At 40.3% G+C, this 19242-nt stretch overlaps 1 protein-coding gene across 1 annotated transcript in view; it reads right to left on the bottom strand.

Moving 5' to 3' along the window:
• Positions 1–19242, bottom strand: part of LOC126146787 (transformation/transcription domain-associated protein) — a 508296-nt gene that overhangs the window by 182767 nt on the left and 306287 nt on the right. The window contains exons 44-46 of the mRNA XM_049915647.1: positions 3566–3714; positions 1124–1381; positions 915–1045 (exon numbers count right to left, since the gene is read on the bottom strand). Of these exons, the coding sequence (XP_049771604.1) occupies positions 915–1045; positions 1124–1381; positions 3566–3714 (538 nt within the window). The remainder of the gene's footprint in view (positions 1–914; positions 1046–1123; positions 1382–3565; positions 3715–19242) is intronic.

The following is a 19242-nucleotide window of genomic DNA, read 5'->3' as shown; positions in this document are numbered from 1 at the left end:
CCCACCCAGTCGCCACTCCCATCATGCACTGGTGCTGCTGTTCACTGTGTGGTCTCAGCTCTCTGAGACTGCAAATGTGTGTGCAATATGCATTTGTGTGTGTGTGTGTGTGTGTGTGTGTGTGTGTGTGTGTGTGTGTAGGACTACTGCTAATCTATTCACAATTATAACTATAGGAATTGAATGGTTTGCTGCTAAAAGGAGGGAGCTTCATCCTGGAGGCACTGGAGTTAAATGTACTTCTAATGGGAGGTGAAAAAACTCTTTCATTTTGCCCTAGAATTATGCAGCTCAAGCCTTTAGTTTTCTCTAACCCAAGAAATAGAGGATCCAGTCACATTAGTTTGCTAGATGAAAGAGTTACTTCTTTATTATGTCAAACAACTGCTGGTATTTCTTTGTAAGGGCATTATACAGTGGTATTATCAGCATTTTATGGGTGACTTATGATTACTTTGTATAGTTATGAGTATATTAGAAGAAAAGAAGCTGCACTGATAAAAAGCCGTTGCTGCTCCTCTTACACTATTTAGCTACTATTTACACCATCTACTTCATACTAAGTATTTATATAATTTTTTCTGATTTTCAAGACCAGTATAAACACCTCAACACCATCAGTAGCAGCATTATCATGTACATTTTCCAGATGCTCGTCAGGTCTGACTACAACAACTTATGCACTGGGAAATTAATAAACCTGTGTAATATGAACGTGTTACCGGCATTTAGCATCCCCAAGTTAATACAGCCTGATACATTACAAAACGAGTGGCTCTCACATTACTATTTTACCTTTTTTGTATAAATAACTGAGATTTCCAATTGTGATGTATCTTTACAAAGTATGCTTTTGCCAAACAGGCCAACGTTAAAGTTAAATCTTAATGTGAAACCAGAGCTTCTGTACTTACGGCTTTAAAGGTAAGTTGTCAATACATCTTGTGAGGCCTTCTGTGAAAGAATTCAGTGCGCTTGGATGGCAGTCCTTCTGGATAACATGTGCACCACTGGCGAGGAAAGGCACTAAGTCTGTGATTAGAGCCTAAAACATATTACAGCGGCTGAGTACACGTAAAGGGGAAGACACACACACACACACACACACAAAATAGCTACTTACTGACTGCTGCCTGTCGCTTAGTACCCTCCATACTCGAGGGAAGAAATCCAGCCACACACTCTCAGCTAAACCAGTGTCCATATGACACAGCTGTGCCATTGCAACCAGGAAATGGCTCGTGTACGTATTCCGAACAGATTCCATGAATTTGCTCTGCCGTATCAACATCTGTCGCAGAGACATCTTTCGGTTGTTCCTCGCTTCCTCACCATCCTTTGCTTCCACACCTGATACTATGCCATCCAGATCAATTTCACTCTGCAAAGACAACAGAGAAAAAGCATTAGTGTACTATAGTTAATATGGTTCACTTTTTACAATTATATGAAATAATAAGTGAGACAAATGATAGGTCGTGATAGTAGATGTATTGATATAAACTAAAAAAAACTGGAATTTATCTACGATAGAATTTTACAGGAAATTAACTCTTTCCAATTCAGTTTTTCTACTACCTTCATTCTTACCAAACCTTTATTTATTTTATAAGTGTAAGGCTGTAAGGCATTAATAGTTATTACACTACTGTTTTAAAAAAATAAAATGCAATAGGAGATCACCTGACTACTTTACCATCTTTTACACTGATTTTTAAACTACGCTTTTGTTTGGTTATGGTTGTTCATCATTCATTTCTGTATGGTACTTCTTAAAACACTCTCCAGGCTTCCTCTTGCATGTTACACACTAGAAAATTGTTTCCCTTCTTCCTCATTTCTCCTTGAATTTGCTGCAAACCGTGCAGTGCAGTCCTTAGTTGACTTTTTTCCCACTTTGCATTACAAAATTCTTCTTCCCACATAGTTTCTCCTTGATGTCAGATGATGATGGTCTTCCTCTTTACCTTTAATTTGAATTTCTTACCTGGCAGACTAGCTGTCTGATTAGATTTCTTCTGTACGAAAGGTGACTCGGTAGTTGTTCTCCATGTTCGTCTTTGTCTATTGAGTAAAGAATATAACTTTTCACAACAACTTCATTCAACCAGAATGTACTCAACATAGTCACTAACCTCTTGTCAAGGAATGAAAGACACATAATTTTAATATCACTTTGATAGGTATATAACTACTATTCAGCAAATTTTTGTCTTCTTCAAATCACTTGGAAAATTCTTCCTAGATGGCACAACAGTTAAGTATTAGATGAAATTTGTGCAACTCCCGAGTAAGTTGAGGGCTCATGTAGGACCTGTCAGTAAAAATGTGATAGCCTGAACTACACAAGCTAGCAATTGCTGGGCCAAATGAACCACCATTCAGATTGGAAAAGATAAATTAGGACAAATTAAAGTTTCTGTAATTGTCATTCCATAATAGGGAATATGAGGAAAAATGTAACCATTTTCTGAATCAGACAGACAGAAAATGCGAAAACCACATTTTGTAGGCTTCTTTGGATTTTAGCACTTTCAATTCTTCTTCTGAATTCTAATGAGCTCTCACCTATAGCCACATTTCTTTTTGAACATAGGTTCTTTGAATTTACTGTCAATATAGTCACTAGCTTTCTTCACCTTGCTCCCTTCGTACCTTAACACTCCAGAGTTGTCATAGGTAAAACTAATGAAGCATCTAAAATATTGATGGTGGAATCTTGTTGCGTGACAGGAAAAGGAACCTGAAGGGATCACCATTGCCACCACAATAAATTTTCCAGGTATTTGCTACAGGTTGTGTCTCTTCATCACTGTCTGCTCCATGAGTAGAACCTGATTCTCTACAACTTGTATCACTGCACACTGCTGAAGTTTCTTCCCAAACACTTTCATCAATAAATTCTCCTTTGTCCGTAATGTCTTCGAGAAGCCACCTAGCAATATCACCACCACTCAAACAGTTTCTACTGACCATTACCATACTATAAACGTGTGAATGCAACACACTTTGAGTTGTCAGATCTTCATACTATGTGCTGCCACACACATAGCAAATTCTAACAATGAAGTGGACAGAAAGCACAATAATGGAAAAATGTCTGACATTGTCTGACAGTGGATCGGAAAAGGTTAAAAGTGTGACTATATCTTAAAACTGACTTCATATAAATAGTACAAGGTTCAGAAGTGACATACACATCAGAAATTGCAACACCATCTTGTGCAAGAACCAAAAACTGTAAAACAGGTTACCTATTTATACAGAATTTTTTTTAACTAGATATTTTTAAGAAATTTGTGGTATTCTACGAGTTACAAAAACGTGTTTTTATACAACCTCAAAGTACGTAGAGCTCGTAACTGTATAACAAAAGTTTAAGTGAACAGCCTCGTTATATCAATCTATTACCATAAACCTTTTTGAATTATATATCCCAGCTGTTAAAGTAACATGTAGCAAATTTTAAGCCCAATGTCTTTTGCACGATATAATTATCAAAAATAAATTACATAGACAAACTAACACACACAAAAAATTTTATAGTTCACTACTGCTTACACACCTCTTTATCAGAATCCATTTCATCCAAGTCATCCCTTATACCTTGTAAATACATGAAATAATTGGCTTTATCAGTGCTATCTGCTTGGCTTAAGACATACGTAATGGGAGGCAACCTCAGGCTTTCATCACTGAGTCGTACAGTTTCACCTTTGAAAAGAAAACACCAACAGTTACTAATATTGCAAAGAGGAAACACACAAGTTTCAGGTAAAAAAAAATTAACCTCACTATGTAATAATGATAATGACACATTGAAAATTACTAAAGAATTAATGGTAAAGGAACAGATGCCACCATCAGCTGATCCAAATTATATTGCTCCAGACTGTTACCTGTCCCTCCTCTAATACAACATTACACAAAGTAAATGGACAAGTACTACCAGAAACAATAAACACTGGGAACTGCTGTGACTGGCTATGCAGCTACAAGACAACAGCCTGTCTTACACCTGCATCCCGCAGTTGGCCAAGCGTCAGCCGTCAGCTGTTGTAGCCGGCTTACAACCCAGCAACTCCATCACGAACCAATACTTGCCTTGTGCATTAGTAAACATCCCAGGGAGCAACCGAAAAGGCTGGTTTTTTGCCCATCTGCAGCAGACACCTCAAAAGCAGTGCACACATCCACAACCACAGCGATGCTATCATGGGCCCTACAGATTTCATCTCCACTTGTGACATTCCCGCAAGTAGACAGAACTGTATCCGTGTGCCACGACCTTATTTATGCCAGCAAACAACCACAGAACACCAGTTCAAATCGTGCTCTTCAGAGACAAATTCTCTAAGCTTTACACCAACTGCTGCCATAGTCAATGTGTGATTCAGTCTTCCGTAACTGACAGTACACCAGACTTGCTGGGTCTCACCCCCTTCAAGACATGGACCCCGACAGAACTACTTGTGTTTGTGTAATTAAACTTCAAAGAAGGAGAAGAGAAGCTTTCATATTATCATCAATGAACTTGTAAATAGTCTTCACGGGTTTGCCGCTGCATCACATTGTGCAAATTCCACAATATTTACTCAGAGCAACTGTCTGCCATCTTCACGTGGTTCAACCTGATGTCACACAGTTGCTCCGAGGAAATACTGTGGAATTTGCACAACGTGATCCAGCGGCAAACCCATGAAGACTATTTACAACATATCCGCTGGGAAAGCCTGAAGAGTCACATCAATGAACTTGTCAATCACAGGCTACCTGAGCATCGAATTTTCTGACACCAAACCTGACATGGGCTATAACAGGAACGAAACTAGAAATCTTATAAAACAAAAACTACTTCAAGGCAAATTTACAATGTTGCACTGCAGCATTTGGAAAGTCACTAACAATCTGTTATCTTCCTTTATCCTCTGGTGAGGTACTCTGAATATTTCTGTATCTTAGACACTGAAATTCTCAAAATATTTAGGTTGAGAATCTCACAGCAACTGAACACGTACAAGTGTAAAATTCAGCCCCCCCCCCCCCCCCCCCAAAAAAAAAACCACAACAACAACACTAAATACTTTCCAATCTGGTCTTCAGCTACATCTACACTTATACACTGCTGTTTGCTGATGATTCCAAGTATTACAATTAAGCCTGGTGTGGAAGTTTCACTACTTAAAATGTAAACAAAGTGTTCAAAATTAAACTGGTTCTCTGCAAATGGCCTAGAGTTTAGAAAAAAACAGCATGCAATTCTGTTACTCCCCAGGGCCGAATACTGCAGTGCAACAAGATAGTTAACCTTTCACACTGCTATATTTCTCACGTAAGTGATTGCAAGTGAGATGTTGTTGTAATGCATATACAGGGTTATTACAAATGATTGAAGCGATTCCACAGCTCTACAATAACTTTATTATTTGAGATATTTTCACAATGCTTTGCACACACATTCAAAACCTCAAAAAGTTTTTTTAGGCATTCACAAATGTTCGATATGTGCCCCTTTAGTGATTCGGCTGACATCAAGCCGATAATAAAGTTCCTCCCACACTCGGCGCAGCATGTCCCCATCAATGAGTTCAACAGCATCGTTGATGCAAGCTCGCAGTTCTGGCACGTTTCTTGGTAGAGGAGGTTTAAACACTGAATCTTTCACATAACCCCACAGAAAGAAATCGCATGGGGTTAAGTCGGGAGAGCATGGAGGCCATGACATGAATTGCTGATCATCATCTCCACCACGAGCGATCCATCGGTTTTTCAATCTCCTGTTTAAGAAATGCCAAACATCATGATGGAAGTGCGGTGGAGCACTATCCTGTTGAAAGATGAAGTCGGCGCTGTCGGTCTCCAGTTGTGGCATGAGCCAATTTTCCAGCATGTCCAGATACACGTGTCCTGTTACGTTTTTTTCGCAGAAGAAAAAGGGGCCGTAAACTTTAAATCGTGAGAATGCACAAAACACGTTAACTTTTGGTGAATTGCGAATTTGCTGCACGAATGCGTGAGGATTCTCTACCGCCCAGATTCGCACATTGTGTCTGTTCACTTCACCATTAAGAAAAAATGTTGCTTCATCACTGAAAACAAGTTTCGCACTGAACGCATCCTCTTCCACGAGCCGTTGCAACCGCGCCGAAAATTCAAAGCGTTTGACTTTGTCATCGGGAGTCAGGGCTTATAGCAATTGTAAACGGTAAGGCTTCCGCTTTAGCCTTTTCGGTAAAATTTTCCAAACCGTCGGCTGTGGTACGTTTAGCTCCCTGCTTGCTTTATTCGTCAACTTCCGCAGGCTACGCGTGAAAGTTGCCCGCACGCGTTCAACCGTTTCTTCGCTCACTGCAGGCCGAGCCGTTGATTTCCCTTTACAGAGGCATCCTGAAGCTTTAAACTGTGCATACCATCGCCGAATGGAGTTAACAGTTGGTGGATCTTTGTTGAACTTCGTCCTGAAGTGTCGTTGCACTGTTATGACTGACTGATGTGAGTGCATTTCAAGCACGACATACGCTTTCTCGGCTCCTGTCGCCATTTTGTCTCACTGCGCTCACGAGCGCTCTGGCGGCAGAAACCTCACGTGTGGCTTCAGCCGAACAAAACTTTATGAGTTTTTCTACGTATCTGTAGTGTGTCGTGACCATATGTGAATGAATGGAGCTACAGTGAATTTATGAAATCGCTTCAATCATTTGTAATAGCCCTGTATGTGCATACATACATTGAAGTCCCCCCTGCGCAGTTCTGTCGGCATGTATGGGGGCGATGTCTGAAACTTTAAGGATTTTGATATGATTTTCACTACCTGAAAGTCTGATTCAGATATTGTGACACCTGGTTCACAGCTCTGTGACCATTCTTCATGCTGACGTTTGTTATTATGACAGGCTGACTCGTATGTGTTTTTGTACCGCTGCTGCCATTGTCTACTCGCAGAGTGATACATGTGGCTTCGGTCGTGTCAGTTATCTTACCTTTGATTATTATGATGACTTCTCTTGCAATGCGAACTGTTGCTGTGTGATTAAGAGCATCTACATGATCACCATCACACACTGTGGCAGTGATAGTTCCCTGCTTGCTCAGAGGAACCACTGATGAGGTTGTGAGAAATTGTTTTCCATTCTCAGATTTGTAAATTTCGTGCCGCCTGTGCACCTTCATAGATAAAGCTAACATTGTCCAGTACGGACGTGTCGTGGAGTCTAATTGAAAGCCTGCACTAGGCCATTGGGCCATGCAAATTTATTATTACCTAAATCTATAAATCTATCCACATCTTCTTCTTCTGGATATATTTATGTCCCTTGCTGTGTTTTTCTCTCTGTATGTGAAGTCTAATCTAAGGAAGGAATGTGGTGGGTTTTTATACAATTTTCACTAATAGATACACTGATTCAAGGCAGCATGATGGCTCAGATGACATTCATGTCTCCTGAGAATTTTCCTGGGGTGCACGGCTTAAATAGTTTAAGTTATGTCTCTCTCCGTTTCCTGTCAAGCACACGAACAATGCAACGTGAAAGCAGCAGAATCTTCATTGTAGCGGCCATAAACATTGAGCCCCCACCACCACTACAGTTTACATAACAGCCAGCAATCACAGGAAGATTCCACCGTTCATTGTTGCCGAACTTTGACTGTTGTGTGTTTCAAAATTACAAGGGGAAAAAATATATGTATGAATAACTGACACTTAATGTATAATATGTCATGTTGTAATGCTTCACTTATATTTGATCTAGGTTATAAGCACTATTCTTATAAACTACATATATGTACACCGACATAAGTGAAAAGGATAGATTGCTTCTCACCATATACAGGAGATAATGAGGCACAGCAAAAATATTGTTGAACAAGTAAACTTTCAGTCAAAAACGCCTTCTTCTGAATTAGAACCCCCCCACCAACAAGCACACACAGGTTCACACAAACGCAACTCGCACAAATGACCACTGTCTCTGGCTGCAAAGGCCAAACTGCCAGCAGCTGCCATGACGGGAGAAGCAATTTGGGTGGTGGGGGTAAAAATGAGATTGGGGCAGGGGAATGGGAGGGAAGCAGGATAGCAGCTGGGCATGATTAAGTGCTACTTGTGGGAATTTACAGAGACAAGGTGCAGAGGAGGTAGGGCAGCTAGGTGTAGTTGGGAGGTTAGATGGAGAGTGGGGGTGGGTGGGGGGCAGAATGGAAAAGGGGAGAAGTAAAAAGACTGAGTGTGTTGGTGGAAGAGAGGGCTGTGTAATGCTGGAACAGGAACAGGGAAGGGGATAAATGGTGAAGTGCAATTTCTAATGAAGGTCAAGGCCAGCAGGGTTACAAGAATATAGGATATTTAGCACGGGAACTGTTCACACCTGTGCAGTTCAGAAAAGCTGGCATTGGTAGGAAGGATCCGGGTGGCACAGGCTGAGAAACTGATTCTTGGTGCAACATCTCACAGCCTACAGTACACTGGCTGGTATCATTAATCCTAGACTTCAAACTGATTACTCATCCTGTGTCATTCTCGCATATTTTTGTGATATTTTCCTCACATTCCTGTACCACACAAACCTCCACCTTACAAATCCCTCTCCCCAGTCGTCCTCTCTTATTCCATTATGCACATACTAGCCTCACCTAATCTAGTCATGTCTGCTGCCCCCCCCCCCCCCCCCCTTCACACGTATTCCCTCGCCGAACTGCAACCCACATTACAATCTTTCTACTAATTTATTTTTCTTTCATTGTGTTTTCACGTCAATTTCAGTTGGTTTTCACCTTTCACTACAGGCCTGCTCTCAAAGGTTTCATCGTGTTTCCCCATACTTCATCCATTCCGTCCTTTTCATGATTTTTCCTACGTATGTAGGTGTATTTTTACAAACTTTTACAAATGTTTTCCACATTATTTACATATTTTTACACGGTTTTATTCTCCACCATGGATCCCTGGTCCTTCCATCTGGGCCAATACAGAATATATTTCCTTATTCATAGCCAGAGCCCAGTCCCACATACTGTTCTTGCACCAGTGTTTGCCTCATGGAATCAGACCAAATGGCCTTACCATTGAATTACCCATCTCTGGTTGCAGCCCCTCCTTGTACAATAATCTCCATCTGTTCAGATTCTGCCAGTGTTTGATCCTCACTAACATTATCCTGCAAAACCAAGTCAATCAGGCCCAAACCACTTGCAATACCTCCTCCTCTAAACAATACCAAATTCCTGGATCCCAACTCACACACAAACTCCTGGCCTGTATGAACTGGAGCAACATGCACAACACCATCTACACCTACACGGATACTCTGCAAATCACACTTAAGTGCCTGGCAGAGGGTTCATCGAACCACTCTCACAATAATTCTCCATTATTCCACACTCGAACAGTGCATGGAAAAAACAAACACCTTTATCTTTCTGTGCAAGCTCCAATTTCCCTTATTTTATTATGATGACCGTTTCTCCCTGTGTAGGTTGGTGTCAACAAAATATTTTCACTTTCTGAAGAGAAGGTTGGTGGTTGAAATTTTGTGAGAAGACTCCAACACAATGAAAAACGTGTGTTTTAATGATTACCACCCCAAATCCTGTATCATGTCGGTGACACTCTCCCTAATTTCAAAGCAATACAAAATGAACTGCTCTTTTCTGAACTTTCTCAATGTACTCCGTTAATCCTGTCTGGCAAGGATCCCACACCACACAGTATAACTCCAAAAGAGGGTGGACAAGTGCAGTATGGGCAGTTCTTTAGTAGATCTGTTGAATCCTGCGAATAAAACACAGTCTCTGGTTTGCCTTCCCCACATTTTCTGTGTGTTCTTTCCAATTTAAGTTGTTCATACTTGTAATACCTAGGTATTTAGTTGAATTTAGGGCCTTTAGATATGACCTTTTTATCATGTAACTGAAGGTTAACGGGTACCTTTTGGCACTCACTCATATGGATGACATCACATTTTTCATTATTTAGGGGCAATTGCCAATTTTTGCACCATACAGATATCTTTCCTAAATAGTTTTGATATTTGTTTTATCTTCTCATGACTTTACTAGACGATAAATGACAGCATCATCTGCAAACAACCAAACACAGCTGCTCAGATCATTTCCTAAATAAGGAACAGCAGAGGGCCTATAACACTACCTTGCGGAATGCCAAAAATCACTTCTGTCTTCTCTTAATAACTATGAACTGTGACCTCTCTGAGAGGAAATCATGAATCCAGTTGCATAACTGTGATGATATTGCATAAGCACCCAATTTGATTACAAGCCACTTGTGATGTACAGTATCAAAAGTCTTCTGGAAATCTACAGAATATGAAACCAATTTGAAATCCCTTGTCAATAGCACTTAACACTTATTGTGAGTAAAGACATAGATGTGTTTCACAAGAACGATGTTTTCTAAATCCGTGTTGACTTTGCGTCAATACATGCATCAATAGAAGCTCTTCAAGGTAATTCATAATGTTTGAACACAATATATGTTCCAAAATCCTACTGAAAATCGACATTAATAACATGTGCCTGTAATTTAGTGGATTCCTCATACCCCCTTTCTTGATTATTGATGTGACCTGTGAAACTTTCCAGTCTTTGGGTACGGATCTTTCGTTGAGTGAGCAGTTGTATCTTATTGTTAGGTATGGAGCTGTATACCTTATTGGTATACAGTCTGAACCAGAGGACTTGCTTTTATTAAGTGATTTAAGTTGTTTCACGGTTCCGAAGATATCTACCTCTAAGTTACTGATTTTGGTACCTGTCCTTGATCCACATTCTGGAATATTTACTTTGTCTTCTTTGGTGAAGGAATTTCATGAGGCTCTGTTTAGTAACTATACTTTAGCAGCACTATCATCGATATATTTCCATTCCTATCACGCAGAGAAGGCATTGACTGTGTCTTACTGCTAACACTCTTTATGTATTACCAGAATCTCTTTGGTTTCCGGACAAAATTTCATTGTGGAAACTATTATAAGCATCTCGCAATGAAGTCCATGGCAAATTTTGAGCTTCTGTCAAAGATCACCGGTCTTGGAGATTTTGCATTTATTTAAAGTTGGCACACTTTTTTCATTGTTTCTGTAACAGTGTTCTGACCCATTTTATGCACCAAGGGAGATGAGCGCCATTATTTGTTAATTTATTTGGTATAAATCTCTAAATTCCTTTTGATACTATTTCTCTGAACTCAAGCCATATCTGATCTACACATACCAGTACATTGTCTGTCAGGAAGGTATCAACAGAATTTTCATCCAATTTTTTTGAATAGTTATATTTATCATTTATTTCTGGAGGATTTGGGAGTAACAATACTCAGTCTCACTACAACAACCCTGTGTGCACTAATCCCTGTATCCATTTTGGTGCTCATCATTAGCTCAGTATTAACTGTTGCTAAGAGGTCAAGTGTGTTTTCATAACCGTTTACTATTCAAATGGCCTCATGAACTAACTGCTTGACATAATTTTCAGAGAATGCATTTAGCACAATTTCAGACTATATTTATGGGTTCCTCCAAATTTAAACAAGTATTTTTTCTAGCATATTGAGGGTAAATTGAAATAACCACCAACTATAATTGTATGAATCAGGTACATATTTGGAATTAGACTCAATTTTTCTTTGAACCTTTCAGCAATTGTATCATCTGAGTAGGGAGACCGGTAAAAGGATCCAATTATTAATTCATTCTGGTTGCCATGAATGACCTCTACCCATACTAACTCATAGGAACTATCTACTTCAATTTCGTTACCAGCTGACCTACTTCTACCAGCAACAAACACACCACCACCAACTGTGTTTAGCCTATCCTTTCTGACCTCAGTAAAGTCCTTCGCAAAAATTTCGGCTGAACTTATCTCTGCTGTCAGCCAGCTTTCAGTTCCTTTTATGATTTGAGCATCAGTGCTTTCTATTAGTGCTCGTAGCTCTGGTACCTTCCCAACACAGCTACGACTTGCTTGGAGCTCTGGTACCTTCCCAACACAGCTACACTATTTACAACTGTTATACTGATGATTCCTGTATCTACGTTCTTCCTGTGTTCGAACTGCACCCTTTGAGACTGAAGCCCTTTTTGTGTTTGCCCGAGACCTTGTAACCTCAAAAACCATCCATCCCACACCACACAGCCCTTGCTACCCATGAGCAGCTTCCTATCTACAGGGGATTCCTGCCCTATTTAGCGGAACCCAAAACCCAACCACCCTATGGCGCTAGTAGAGGAATCTGGAGCCTACACTATCGCAGAACATCTGGGCCTCTGCTTCAGATCAATCAGCTCTGTAACATAGGTCCGCAACTGATCCTGTCAACAATGTTACAAATGGTGAGCTCTGCTTTCATCTCACATGGAAGACTGGCAGCCTTTGCCATTTCCGAAAGATGCTTGAAACTAGAGAGAATCTCTTCGAATCCAAAGCAACACTTGTAATGGTGCCAAAGTGAGTTACCACCTGCTGCTAGCTGCACCCCGTGCTCTTCATGGCATCCAGAAAGACTTCTGGAACAACTCCACCTAGTATGCACACGGAGTGCACACTGGCTTTCTTACCCTCATCGAGAGCCATGTCTTTAAGGGGCCATATAATGTGCCTAACATTGACGCACCAAACTACCAATACTCCCACCCTCTGTGATTTCCTGGATCTTGCCAACTGAGAGGTTTCCTTTGAAACAGGACAAGCAAATGCATCTGGCTGAGGTACAGTGTCAGTCACTGACAGCACCTGGAACATGTTTGTCAGACTAACTGGGGAGGCCTTACATTCAGCCCCTTGGGAAGTCTTTTGCTGCCTCCCACAATGAGGCGACCTTCCACTCTACCACAGGTGAGAAGTCAACCTCACTGCGAACAGTAACTGGGCTGGTCATCAGTGCAGACTGATCACTGGATTCAGATGTCCTGGATACCCTTTGAATCCCATGGCCAGCCCACAACAATGATGCCCATCCACTGCAGCTTCAAGCTGTGTAATCGAAGCCATCACAGCTTGGAGCTGAGAGCGATTTGTCACCAACTTGGCTCGCATCTGCACAGAGCGATCACAGTCCTTATCCATACTAAAGACTGTGGAAAACTACACTACAAAGACAAAAATAGAATTATCGACATGTGCTATGGAACTTTATGTAGACGCTATCAAGAATATAAGAAATGTGTCCAATAAATTAGGTTAATACGCAGAGGTTCAAAAACTGAAGTACCAAAGCACTCAGGTGAGACTAAATAATTCGCTCCTGATAAGGCACTTGTACTGTCACAAAAAGAGTTTACTTTCAGACACTGTGTCTATTAAATATCAAATTAAAATGCAGAAATTCTAGATACTAAATTACCAAAGCACAAAGATGAAACTATACAATTTGCTCCTAGATAGGAACTAGTAAAATGTCACAAAATTGATTACTTCCCTTTTGCTGCTTGTCTCTTGGCCAGCTGCCGCTGCTTCCAACCTGTTCACCACCTACTCCCACCTTGGACTACCACTATACACCATCTCTGCAACAACCTACGAATCTCCCCCATATCAGCTCATAGCTGACAAACCCAGCCTCGCAGACCTACTCCATTTACCCCATCCTGAAAAACCCTCCCTCTGCCATACAAAACCTAAACAAATCCAAAACACAGTCATGAACCTTTCCCCCAAAGGCCTTAGCCCCACAGAAGTATCAGTCCTTCACAAAGGCCTCACCTTTCGCCCCACTCCCAAATTCAATCACGCAGGACTTGTTAAAGACCTCCACTCCTTCACTTGGTCCCTAGAGAGGCAACACATTTTCGGTACCAACCCTAACAAACTGATTACACTGAAGACCAATGCTGAACCCTGCCTGACTCAGTTCTCTCCTCCATCCAACTGTAATCCACCCATACTGCCCCCAAATCACCCCCTGTTAACTTTCCAAAATTTCTTAACCTTGAACTTTGCCTCTCCATCATTCCCCAAACTCCCAAACATGCAAGCTAACCTTACATCTGCACAAAGAGCTGCAATCCACCACCTGAAAACTGATCCTGACCTTATAATCCTACCTGCTGAGAAACAGTCCACCACTGATTTTTTGAACAGCAAGGATTACCTGGCAGGACAACTCTGCCAGCTGCCAAATTTGTCCACCTACAAACCATGCCACAGTGACCCCATTCCAGAAATGTAGCAGGAGCTCCAGTCTCTCGTCAAATCCTTGAGGCCATCCTCAAACCCCTCCCAGTAGTCAGTCTCTCTCTCTCTCTCTCTCTCTCTCTCTCTCTCTCTCTCTCTCTCTCCCCCCCCCCCCTCTCTCTCTCTCTCTCTCTCTCTCTCTCTCTCTCCCCCCCCCCTCTCTCTCTCTCTCTCTCTCTCCCCCCCCCCCCCTCTCTCTCTCTCTCTCTCTCTCTCTCTCTCTCTCTCTCTCTCTCTGTGTGTGTGTGTGTGTGTGTGTGTGTGTGTGTGTGTGTGTGTGTGTGTGTAATACGGAAGTTGGACTTTTTTGGTCAAAAGCTTACTTGTTTGACAGCTTTTTCTTATGCCCCTCTGTGACTCAACATTTCCACTATACGTTGAGTAGCAATCTATCCTTTTCATGCGACTATCATTATTCCATCCTGGATTCTCCTATATAACTGAATATTACAATGTGAGACATTACATGTTGTAAATCACACTGTGTATCACTCTGGCTCAGTGTAGCACAGAAGGCAGTGAAGTATTTAACCACAAAAATCTTTGTCTAGTTAATTGAATTTTAATATAAACAATAGTATGTCAGAGGCTGACAGCAGTTATTAATGAATATAATTCCAAATGCAAACTGAAATCACATCTGCTTGACAACTAGGGTCCTGAAAGTTCGTGGCCCATCTGCGTGGTCTGCAAGCACCTGTGGTGTATGAGAGAGTGCACAAACACACTTCGCAAATGTTGTCAGACGTTGCTGAAGGCGATCAAAGCTGTTTCACCTAATAACACAAGTGAGTGTACACTTGGCAATGACCGTGTGGATGTCATTCACTTGTCCATATCCATGCAGAAATCACGAGCTAGCACTCACTTGCATACAGGGTGCAAATTTGAAGTGTGCGCATGAACAACGTGTTTCCTTTACCACTAGAATTACACAAACAGGTAAAAATTATTTTCTGTTACTTGTGGATAACAAGTACAAATATCCATTCGAAACATTATTCGTTTACACAAATGAAAACATTTATTCACTGTCTGTGAATAAGAAGCATTGCATATAATAGATAAATTATTTGTTTTTCCAATTAGTTTTCGAAACAACTGTTTTTCCCCCATTCAAACATCTCGTCTGGAAGTTCATTTGATTTTCAAATATTTGCCATTGTGAGACACTAAAGAAAATATGTTCTATATCTTCAAAGATGATATCAGCATTTATAACTCCTTTCAGGATAATGATACAAAAGTTCCAAATCACACTCGTCTTCTGCTAAAATTCAGAAATTCCACTCTAGTTTTGGCAAATAACTTTGTTGTGATTCCACAGTGATTTTAATTCCCAAATCACATTCAACATGAATTTTCCTTTTATGTTTTCTTTGGTTATATGTGTCTACAGCCTTGCTTTTCATGGGCAGCAATACAGGGAAACTATTTATTTTTTAATTGTAGGTGAGACACTGCTGTAGTACTTTCAGGTGTTGCACAAAAGAAAAAAAAAACATCTTCCAATCATTTCTTGACAATTTCTTGATAAAAAAGTTGATAGTTCTGCAATATTATGAATTCATTTTGTACTCAAACAGAGTGCCTCTTCTGAAACTTTTGAATCTCAAAACTATGTGTAACTGCACTGATGCATGTAGGATCTTCTGAAGGATACCTTACTCAGAGTTAGCCCTAATACTTTTTGATAGCATCTGACGTCAAGCATAATTCCAAAACCATCTCTGGAGACTTTGGATTAAAAGTGAGTTAATGTTAGTTGTTAGCAACCACCTAGTTGTTATTCTGTTCAATCATTTTTAACAAACAAACACAAATGACTAGCATCATTATATCAGAGACAACCATATCTGACAGTTAGCAATCTTAATACAATGGAGGGCAATGCATATCAAGAGTTTCTGTTGGCTGCATTCTCACCTTTGGCTACTTACGCAGAGTACTTCCACATGTTAGCAGGGGGAGGGGGAAGTACTGGCAAGTGCAGAATCAGTTAAATTGGGCTCTGTCAGTAGTGCACCTGCTAAAGCCACCCCACCAGTGGAGTATTTTTATGCTGTATTTGTTATGCAGTAAAGCAATTAAATATGTGCTCAATCCACAGGTGTGAACACTGCACTGCTTTACCAGGCATGGTGGTGTGGCCTTGACTTCTTGCCGCCTCTGAACATAGTCATACATCCAGTTAGAGGAGGACCTACAGTTCAATGTGTATTCCAAAACAAGTGCAACTTGGAACTTCTTTAATTGTTACCAAAGAAACAAGTGACAAGAAAAAGAAAAACCCGATCGACCAACGGAAGACTGATCACCTAACCTTCAACAAGAAGTTAACCAATTCTTTTTTATATGTTCCTTTGTGTTCTGTGCGGATGTTGCATGATATCTTTGGAACTCAATAAATGAGAACTTTACTTAGTTTTTCTCAGGTGGCCACTCCTCCGACAGAACACGCTGAGCTATGGCAGCAACCACTATGACACCAAGGCACATTTTTGGACAAACCATTAACAAGTCATCTGTCAAACAGAAGCTGCACTGAGAAAAGGAAACAAACACTAGTTATAGACTTCTGTGCAAGAAGCAAACAAACACTACAATGACATTCTATATTTAGTTATGAATAACATCTTCGCAAAAAATGTTTGAATGCTCTACTCATTCAAATAATTCCCATCCCTGCTTACCACTAAATCTTGTGCTCCCTTCCTCTTTCTGGACAGTGCAGTTAATATTATCAATTGTAAAGTGTCCTATTAGTTCATTTTCTAGATTTACTCAAAAGAGTCAGCCTACAAAGTAGCTGGATTGAAGTTTTTTGTTAATTATAAACAAAGTTGACAGTTATAACAAGTCTTCACACTTTTCAAGCAAAATCACTGTCATGTGTTCTGTCCAAAATACATCTCATTGTCAGTGCAATTTTAGCTGTGGACTAATTGCAAGCACTATGTCACCTGTTACTCATTAACAAAAGTTTACAATTCCTCAGCTAAATAATTGATCTTCAATAATATTGAATATTCAATTATCTCTCTATTTTTTGTTGTATTTAATCATACTTGCAGAGCATCTACTGGTTTTCAGAGCATCAGATTCTTGACTTTTTTTCCACTCTCTTCCATTATCTCTTTAGTTAAATTCACAACAACTCATAAATACGGTTGGTAAAATTTTTCTTAATACAACAGCAATTATGAAACAATAAAATCTTCTCTATTTACAAGCCAAATCACTTCACTTCAAACAAAACATTCGAGCTTTTAATAGCTATTTCCGCTGTCGTCATCAAGAGCTAAAAATCACTGACTGCCGGGGTTGGCGTGGTATTCTGCTGACAAAGATGCAATGGTAGCTTCTGGAACCTTCCTAAAAGGGCCAGAGTAGCGCAAGCACTGAAGGCAAGTTGAGCAGTTCCTAACAGCTTCATCCTGCCAGAGGACGGAATGATGTCAGATGACATAAGGGCCTGCACCACCATAAAAGACTGTGAGGACACAACAATTATGAAAATACAATATGGATGTCAAATGACAAATATTACAGTGTAAGATTCAGTGTTTACATTTTTATTCAACTTGTAATTTCCCCACCTAAAAGTTTTAAAGAAATGCCTTTACGAAGAAAAAGATGATGATGAGTGGGATTTATGTCTGGTAGTTCTAACAGATACTCCTCTAACAACACATTAGATGGCAGCACTGCCTGAGGCAGAGCTAGTCTAAATGTAATTTCCGCTAGGTGTATACGTCTCATAAGGCTCTTTGTTAACAAAGCCACATCTCCAAATTTCTCCCTCCACACCTGTCCCCTCAAGGTTCCAAATGCAGATGCAGACCCTATGCTAACATGGCTTGCACATACAAGTTCCCTACATATATATTTTCTTGTTTATTAAATGAACTGGATACAACATTTTTGGGCATAGTGCTAACTTGCTTCTTCCCCCTAGAATTGCACCTGAGTGATACATAACACCAAATTCGTGGCCACATGATCAATTTCGTGACTGCCTGTTCATTTTCATTATTTTTATGACCAGCAGAAACCCTGATTTAGTCACTGTGCTAATATTTTATGAGTTTCAGATATACATTATACAAAATACAGAAATTTGACAGATACAAAGAAATTCTAAATGCATTCCAATGCTTGCCAGGCCTTTTAGTGCCACTAAATGGTGATGAAGCTACACAGAGCCCATGTCATCTTAGCCACATGGCAGAGCCACTGAGTGAGTATGGGTCCACATGATGGCAAGTGCAGCATCTGCCATGTCATTTCACCAGGTGGGTAGAGTAGTGCACTACTGACAACAACAACAACAACAACAATTACAACTACAACTACAACTACAACTACAACAACTACTACTACTTCATTACATTCTACCACAAAAGGACTGCAATTGAAAATTAGCTCATTCCACATCACAACAAGATATCACAATTATGATCCATGAAACACAAAACTAAGTAATTGGCCACCGTACAGCGTATGTACCAGAGGATACACAGTCAGTGTCCTACCACTTTTCTTATTCCATCTGCGAAAATTTTAGTTACACATTCATTTCACGAGCTTTATGTTGGAAGAGGTAAATGTTTCTTAATGTACTTGTATTCTGGAAGTGGGGTCTCCGAATTCTGAGTGTAAGACTCTTTGCAATGCAAAACTTGTTCCTTTCAAATTCTGTCATGGCACTTCATTTTGTAATTCTGTGACATTCCCAGTCAGCTAACCAGATCTGGTGTCAGCTTTCTCCATTGCTACAATTACTTACCCATTCAAGACAGGGATTCCTGGATACTGTAAGATGGAACTTGAGTGAATAATGGAAACATTAGGAATTTTATCCTACTTCTCTGATATTTATTCAATCGTTTCATTATGCTGATACTTCAAAGCAGCTGACATTTATCTCCCATTCCAACTGTAGTGACATGATGTATGACACAGTCATCAGAAACTGGATGGCTATCCTGTATACAGCAGAACTGCTGTGTTACTGTTAAGATTGGGAAGATCTAATCAAACCAACATGTC

This window comes from Schistocerca cancellata, chromosome 1, assembly GCF_023864275.1.
Source record: "Schistocerca cancellata isolate TAMUIC-IGC-003103 chromosome 1, iqSchCanc2.1, whole genome shotgun sequence".
NCBI lineage: Eukaryota > Metazoa > Arthropoda > Insecta > Orthoptera > Acrididae > Schistocerca > Schistocerca cancellata.
Note: the sequence above shows the minus strand (reverse complement) of the source record. Positions and strands in the feature narration are given on the sequence as shown.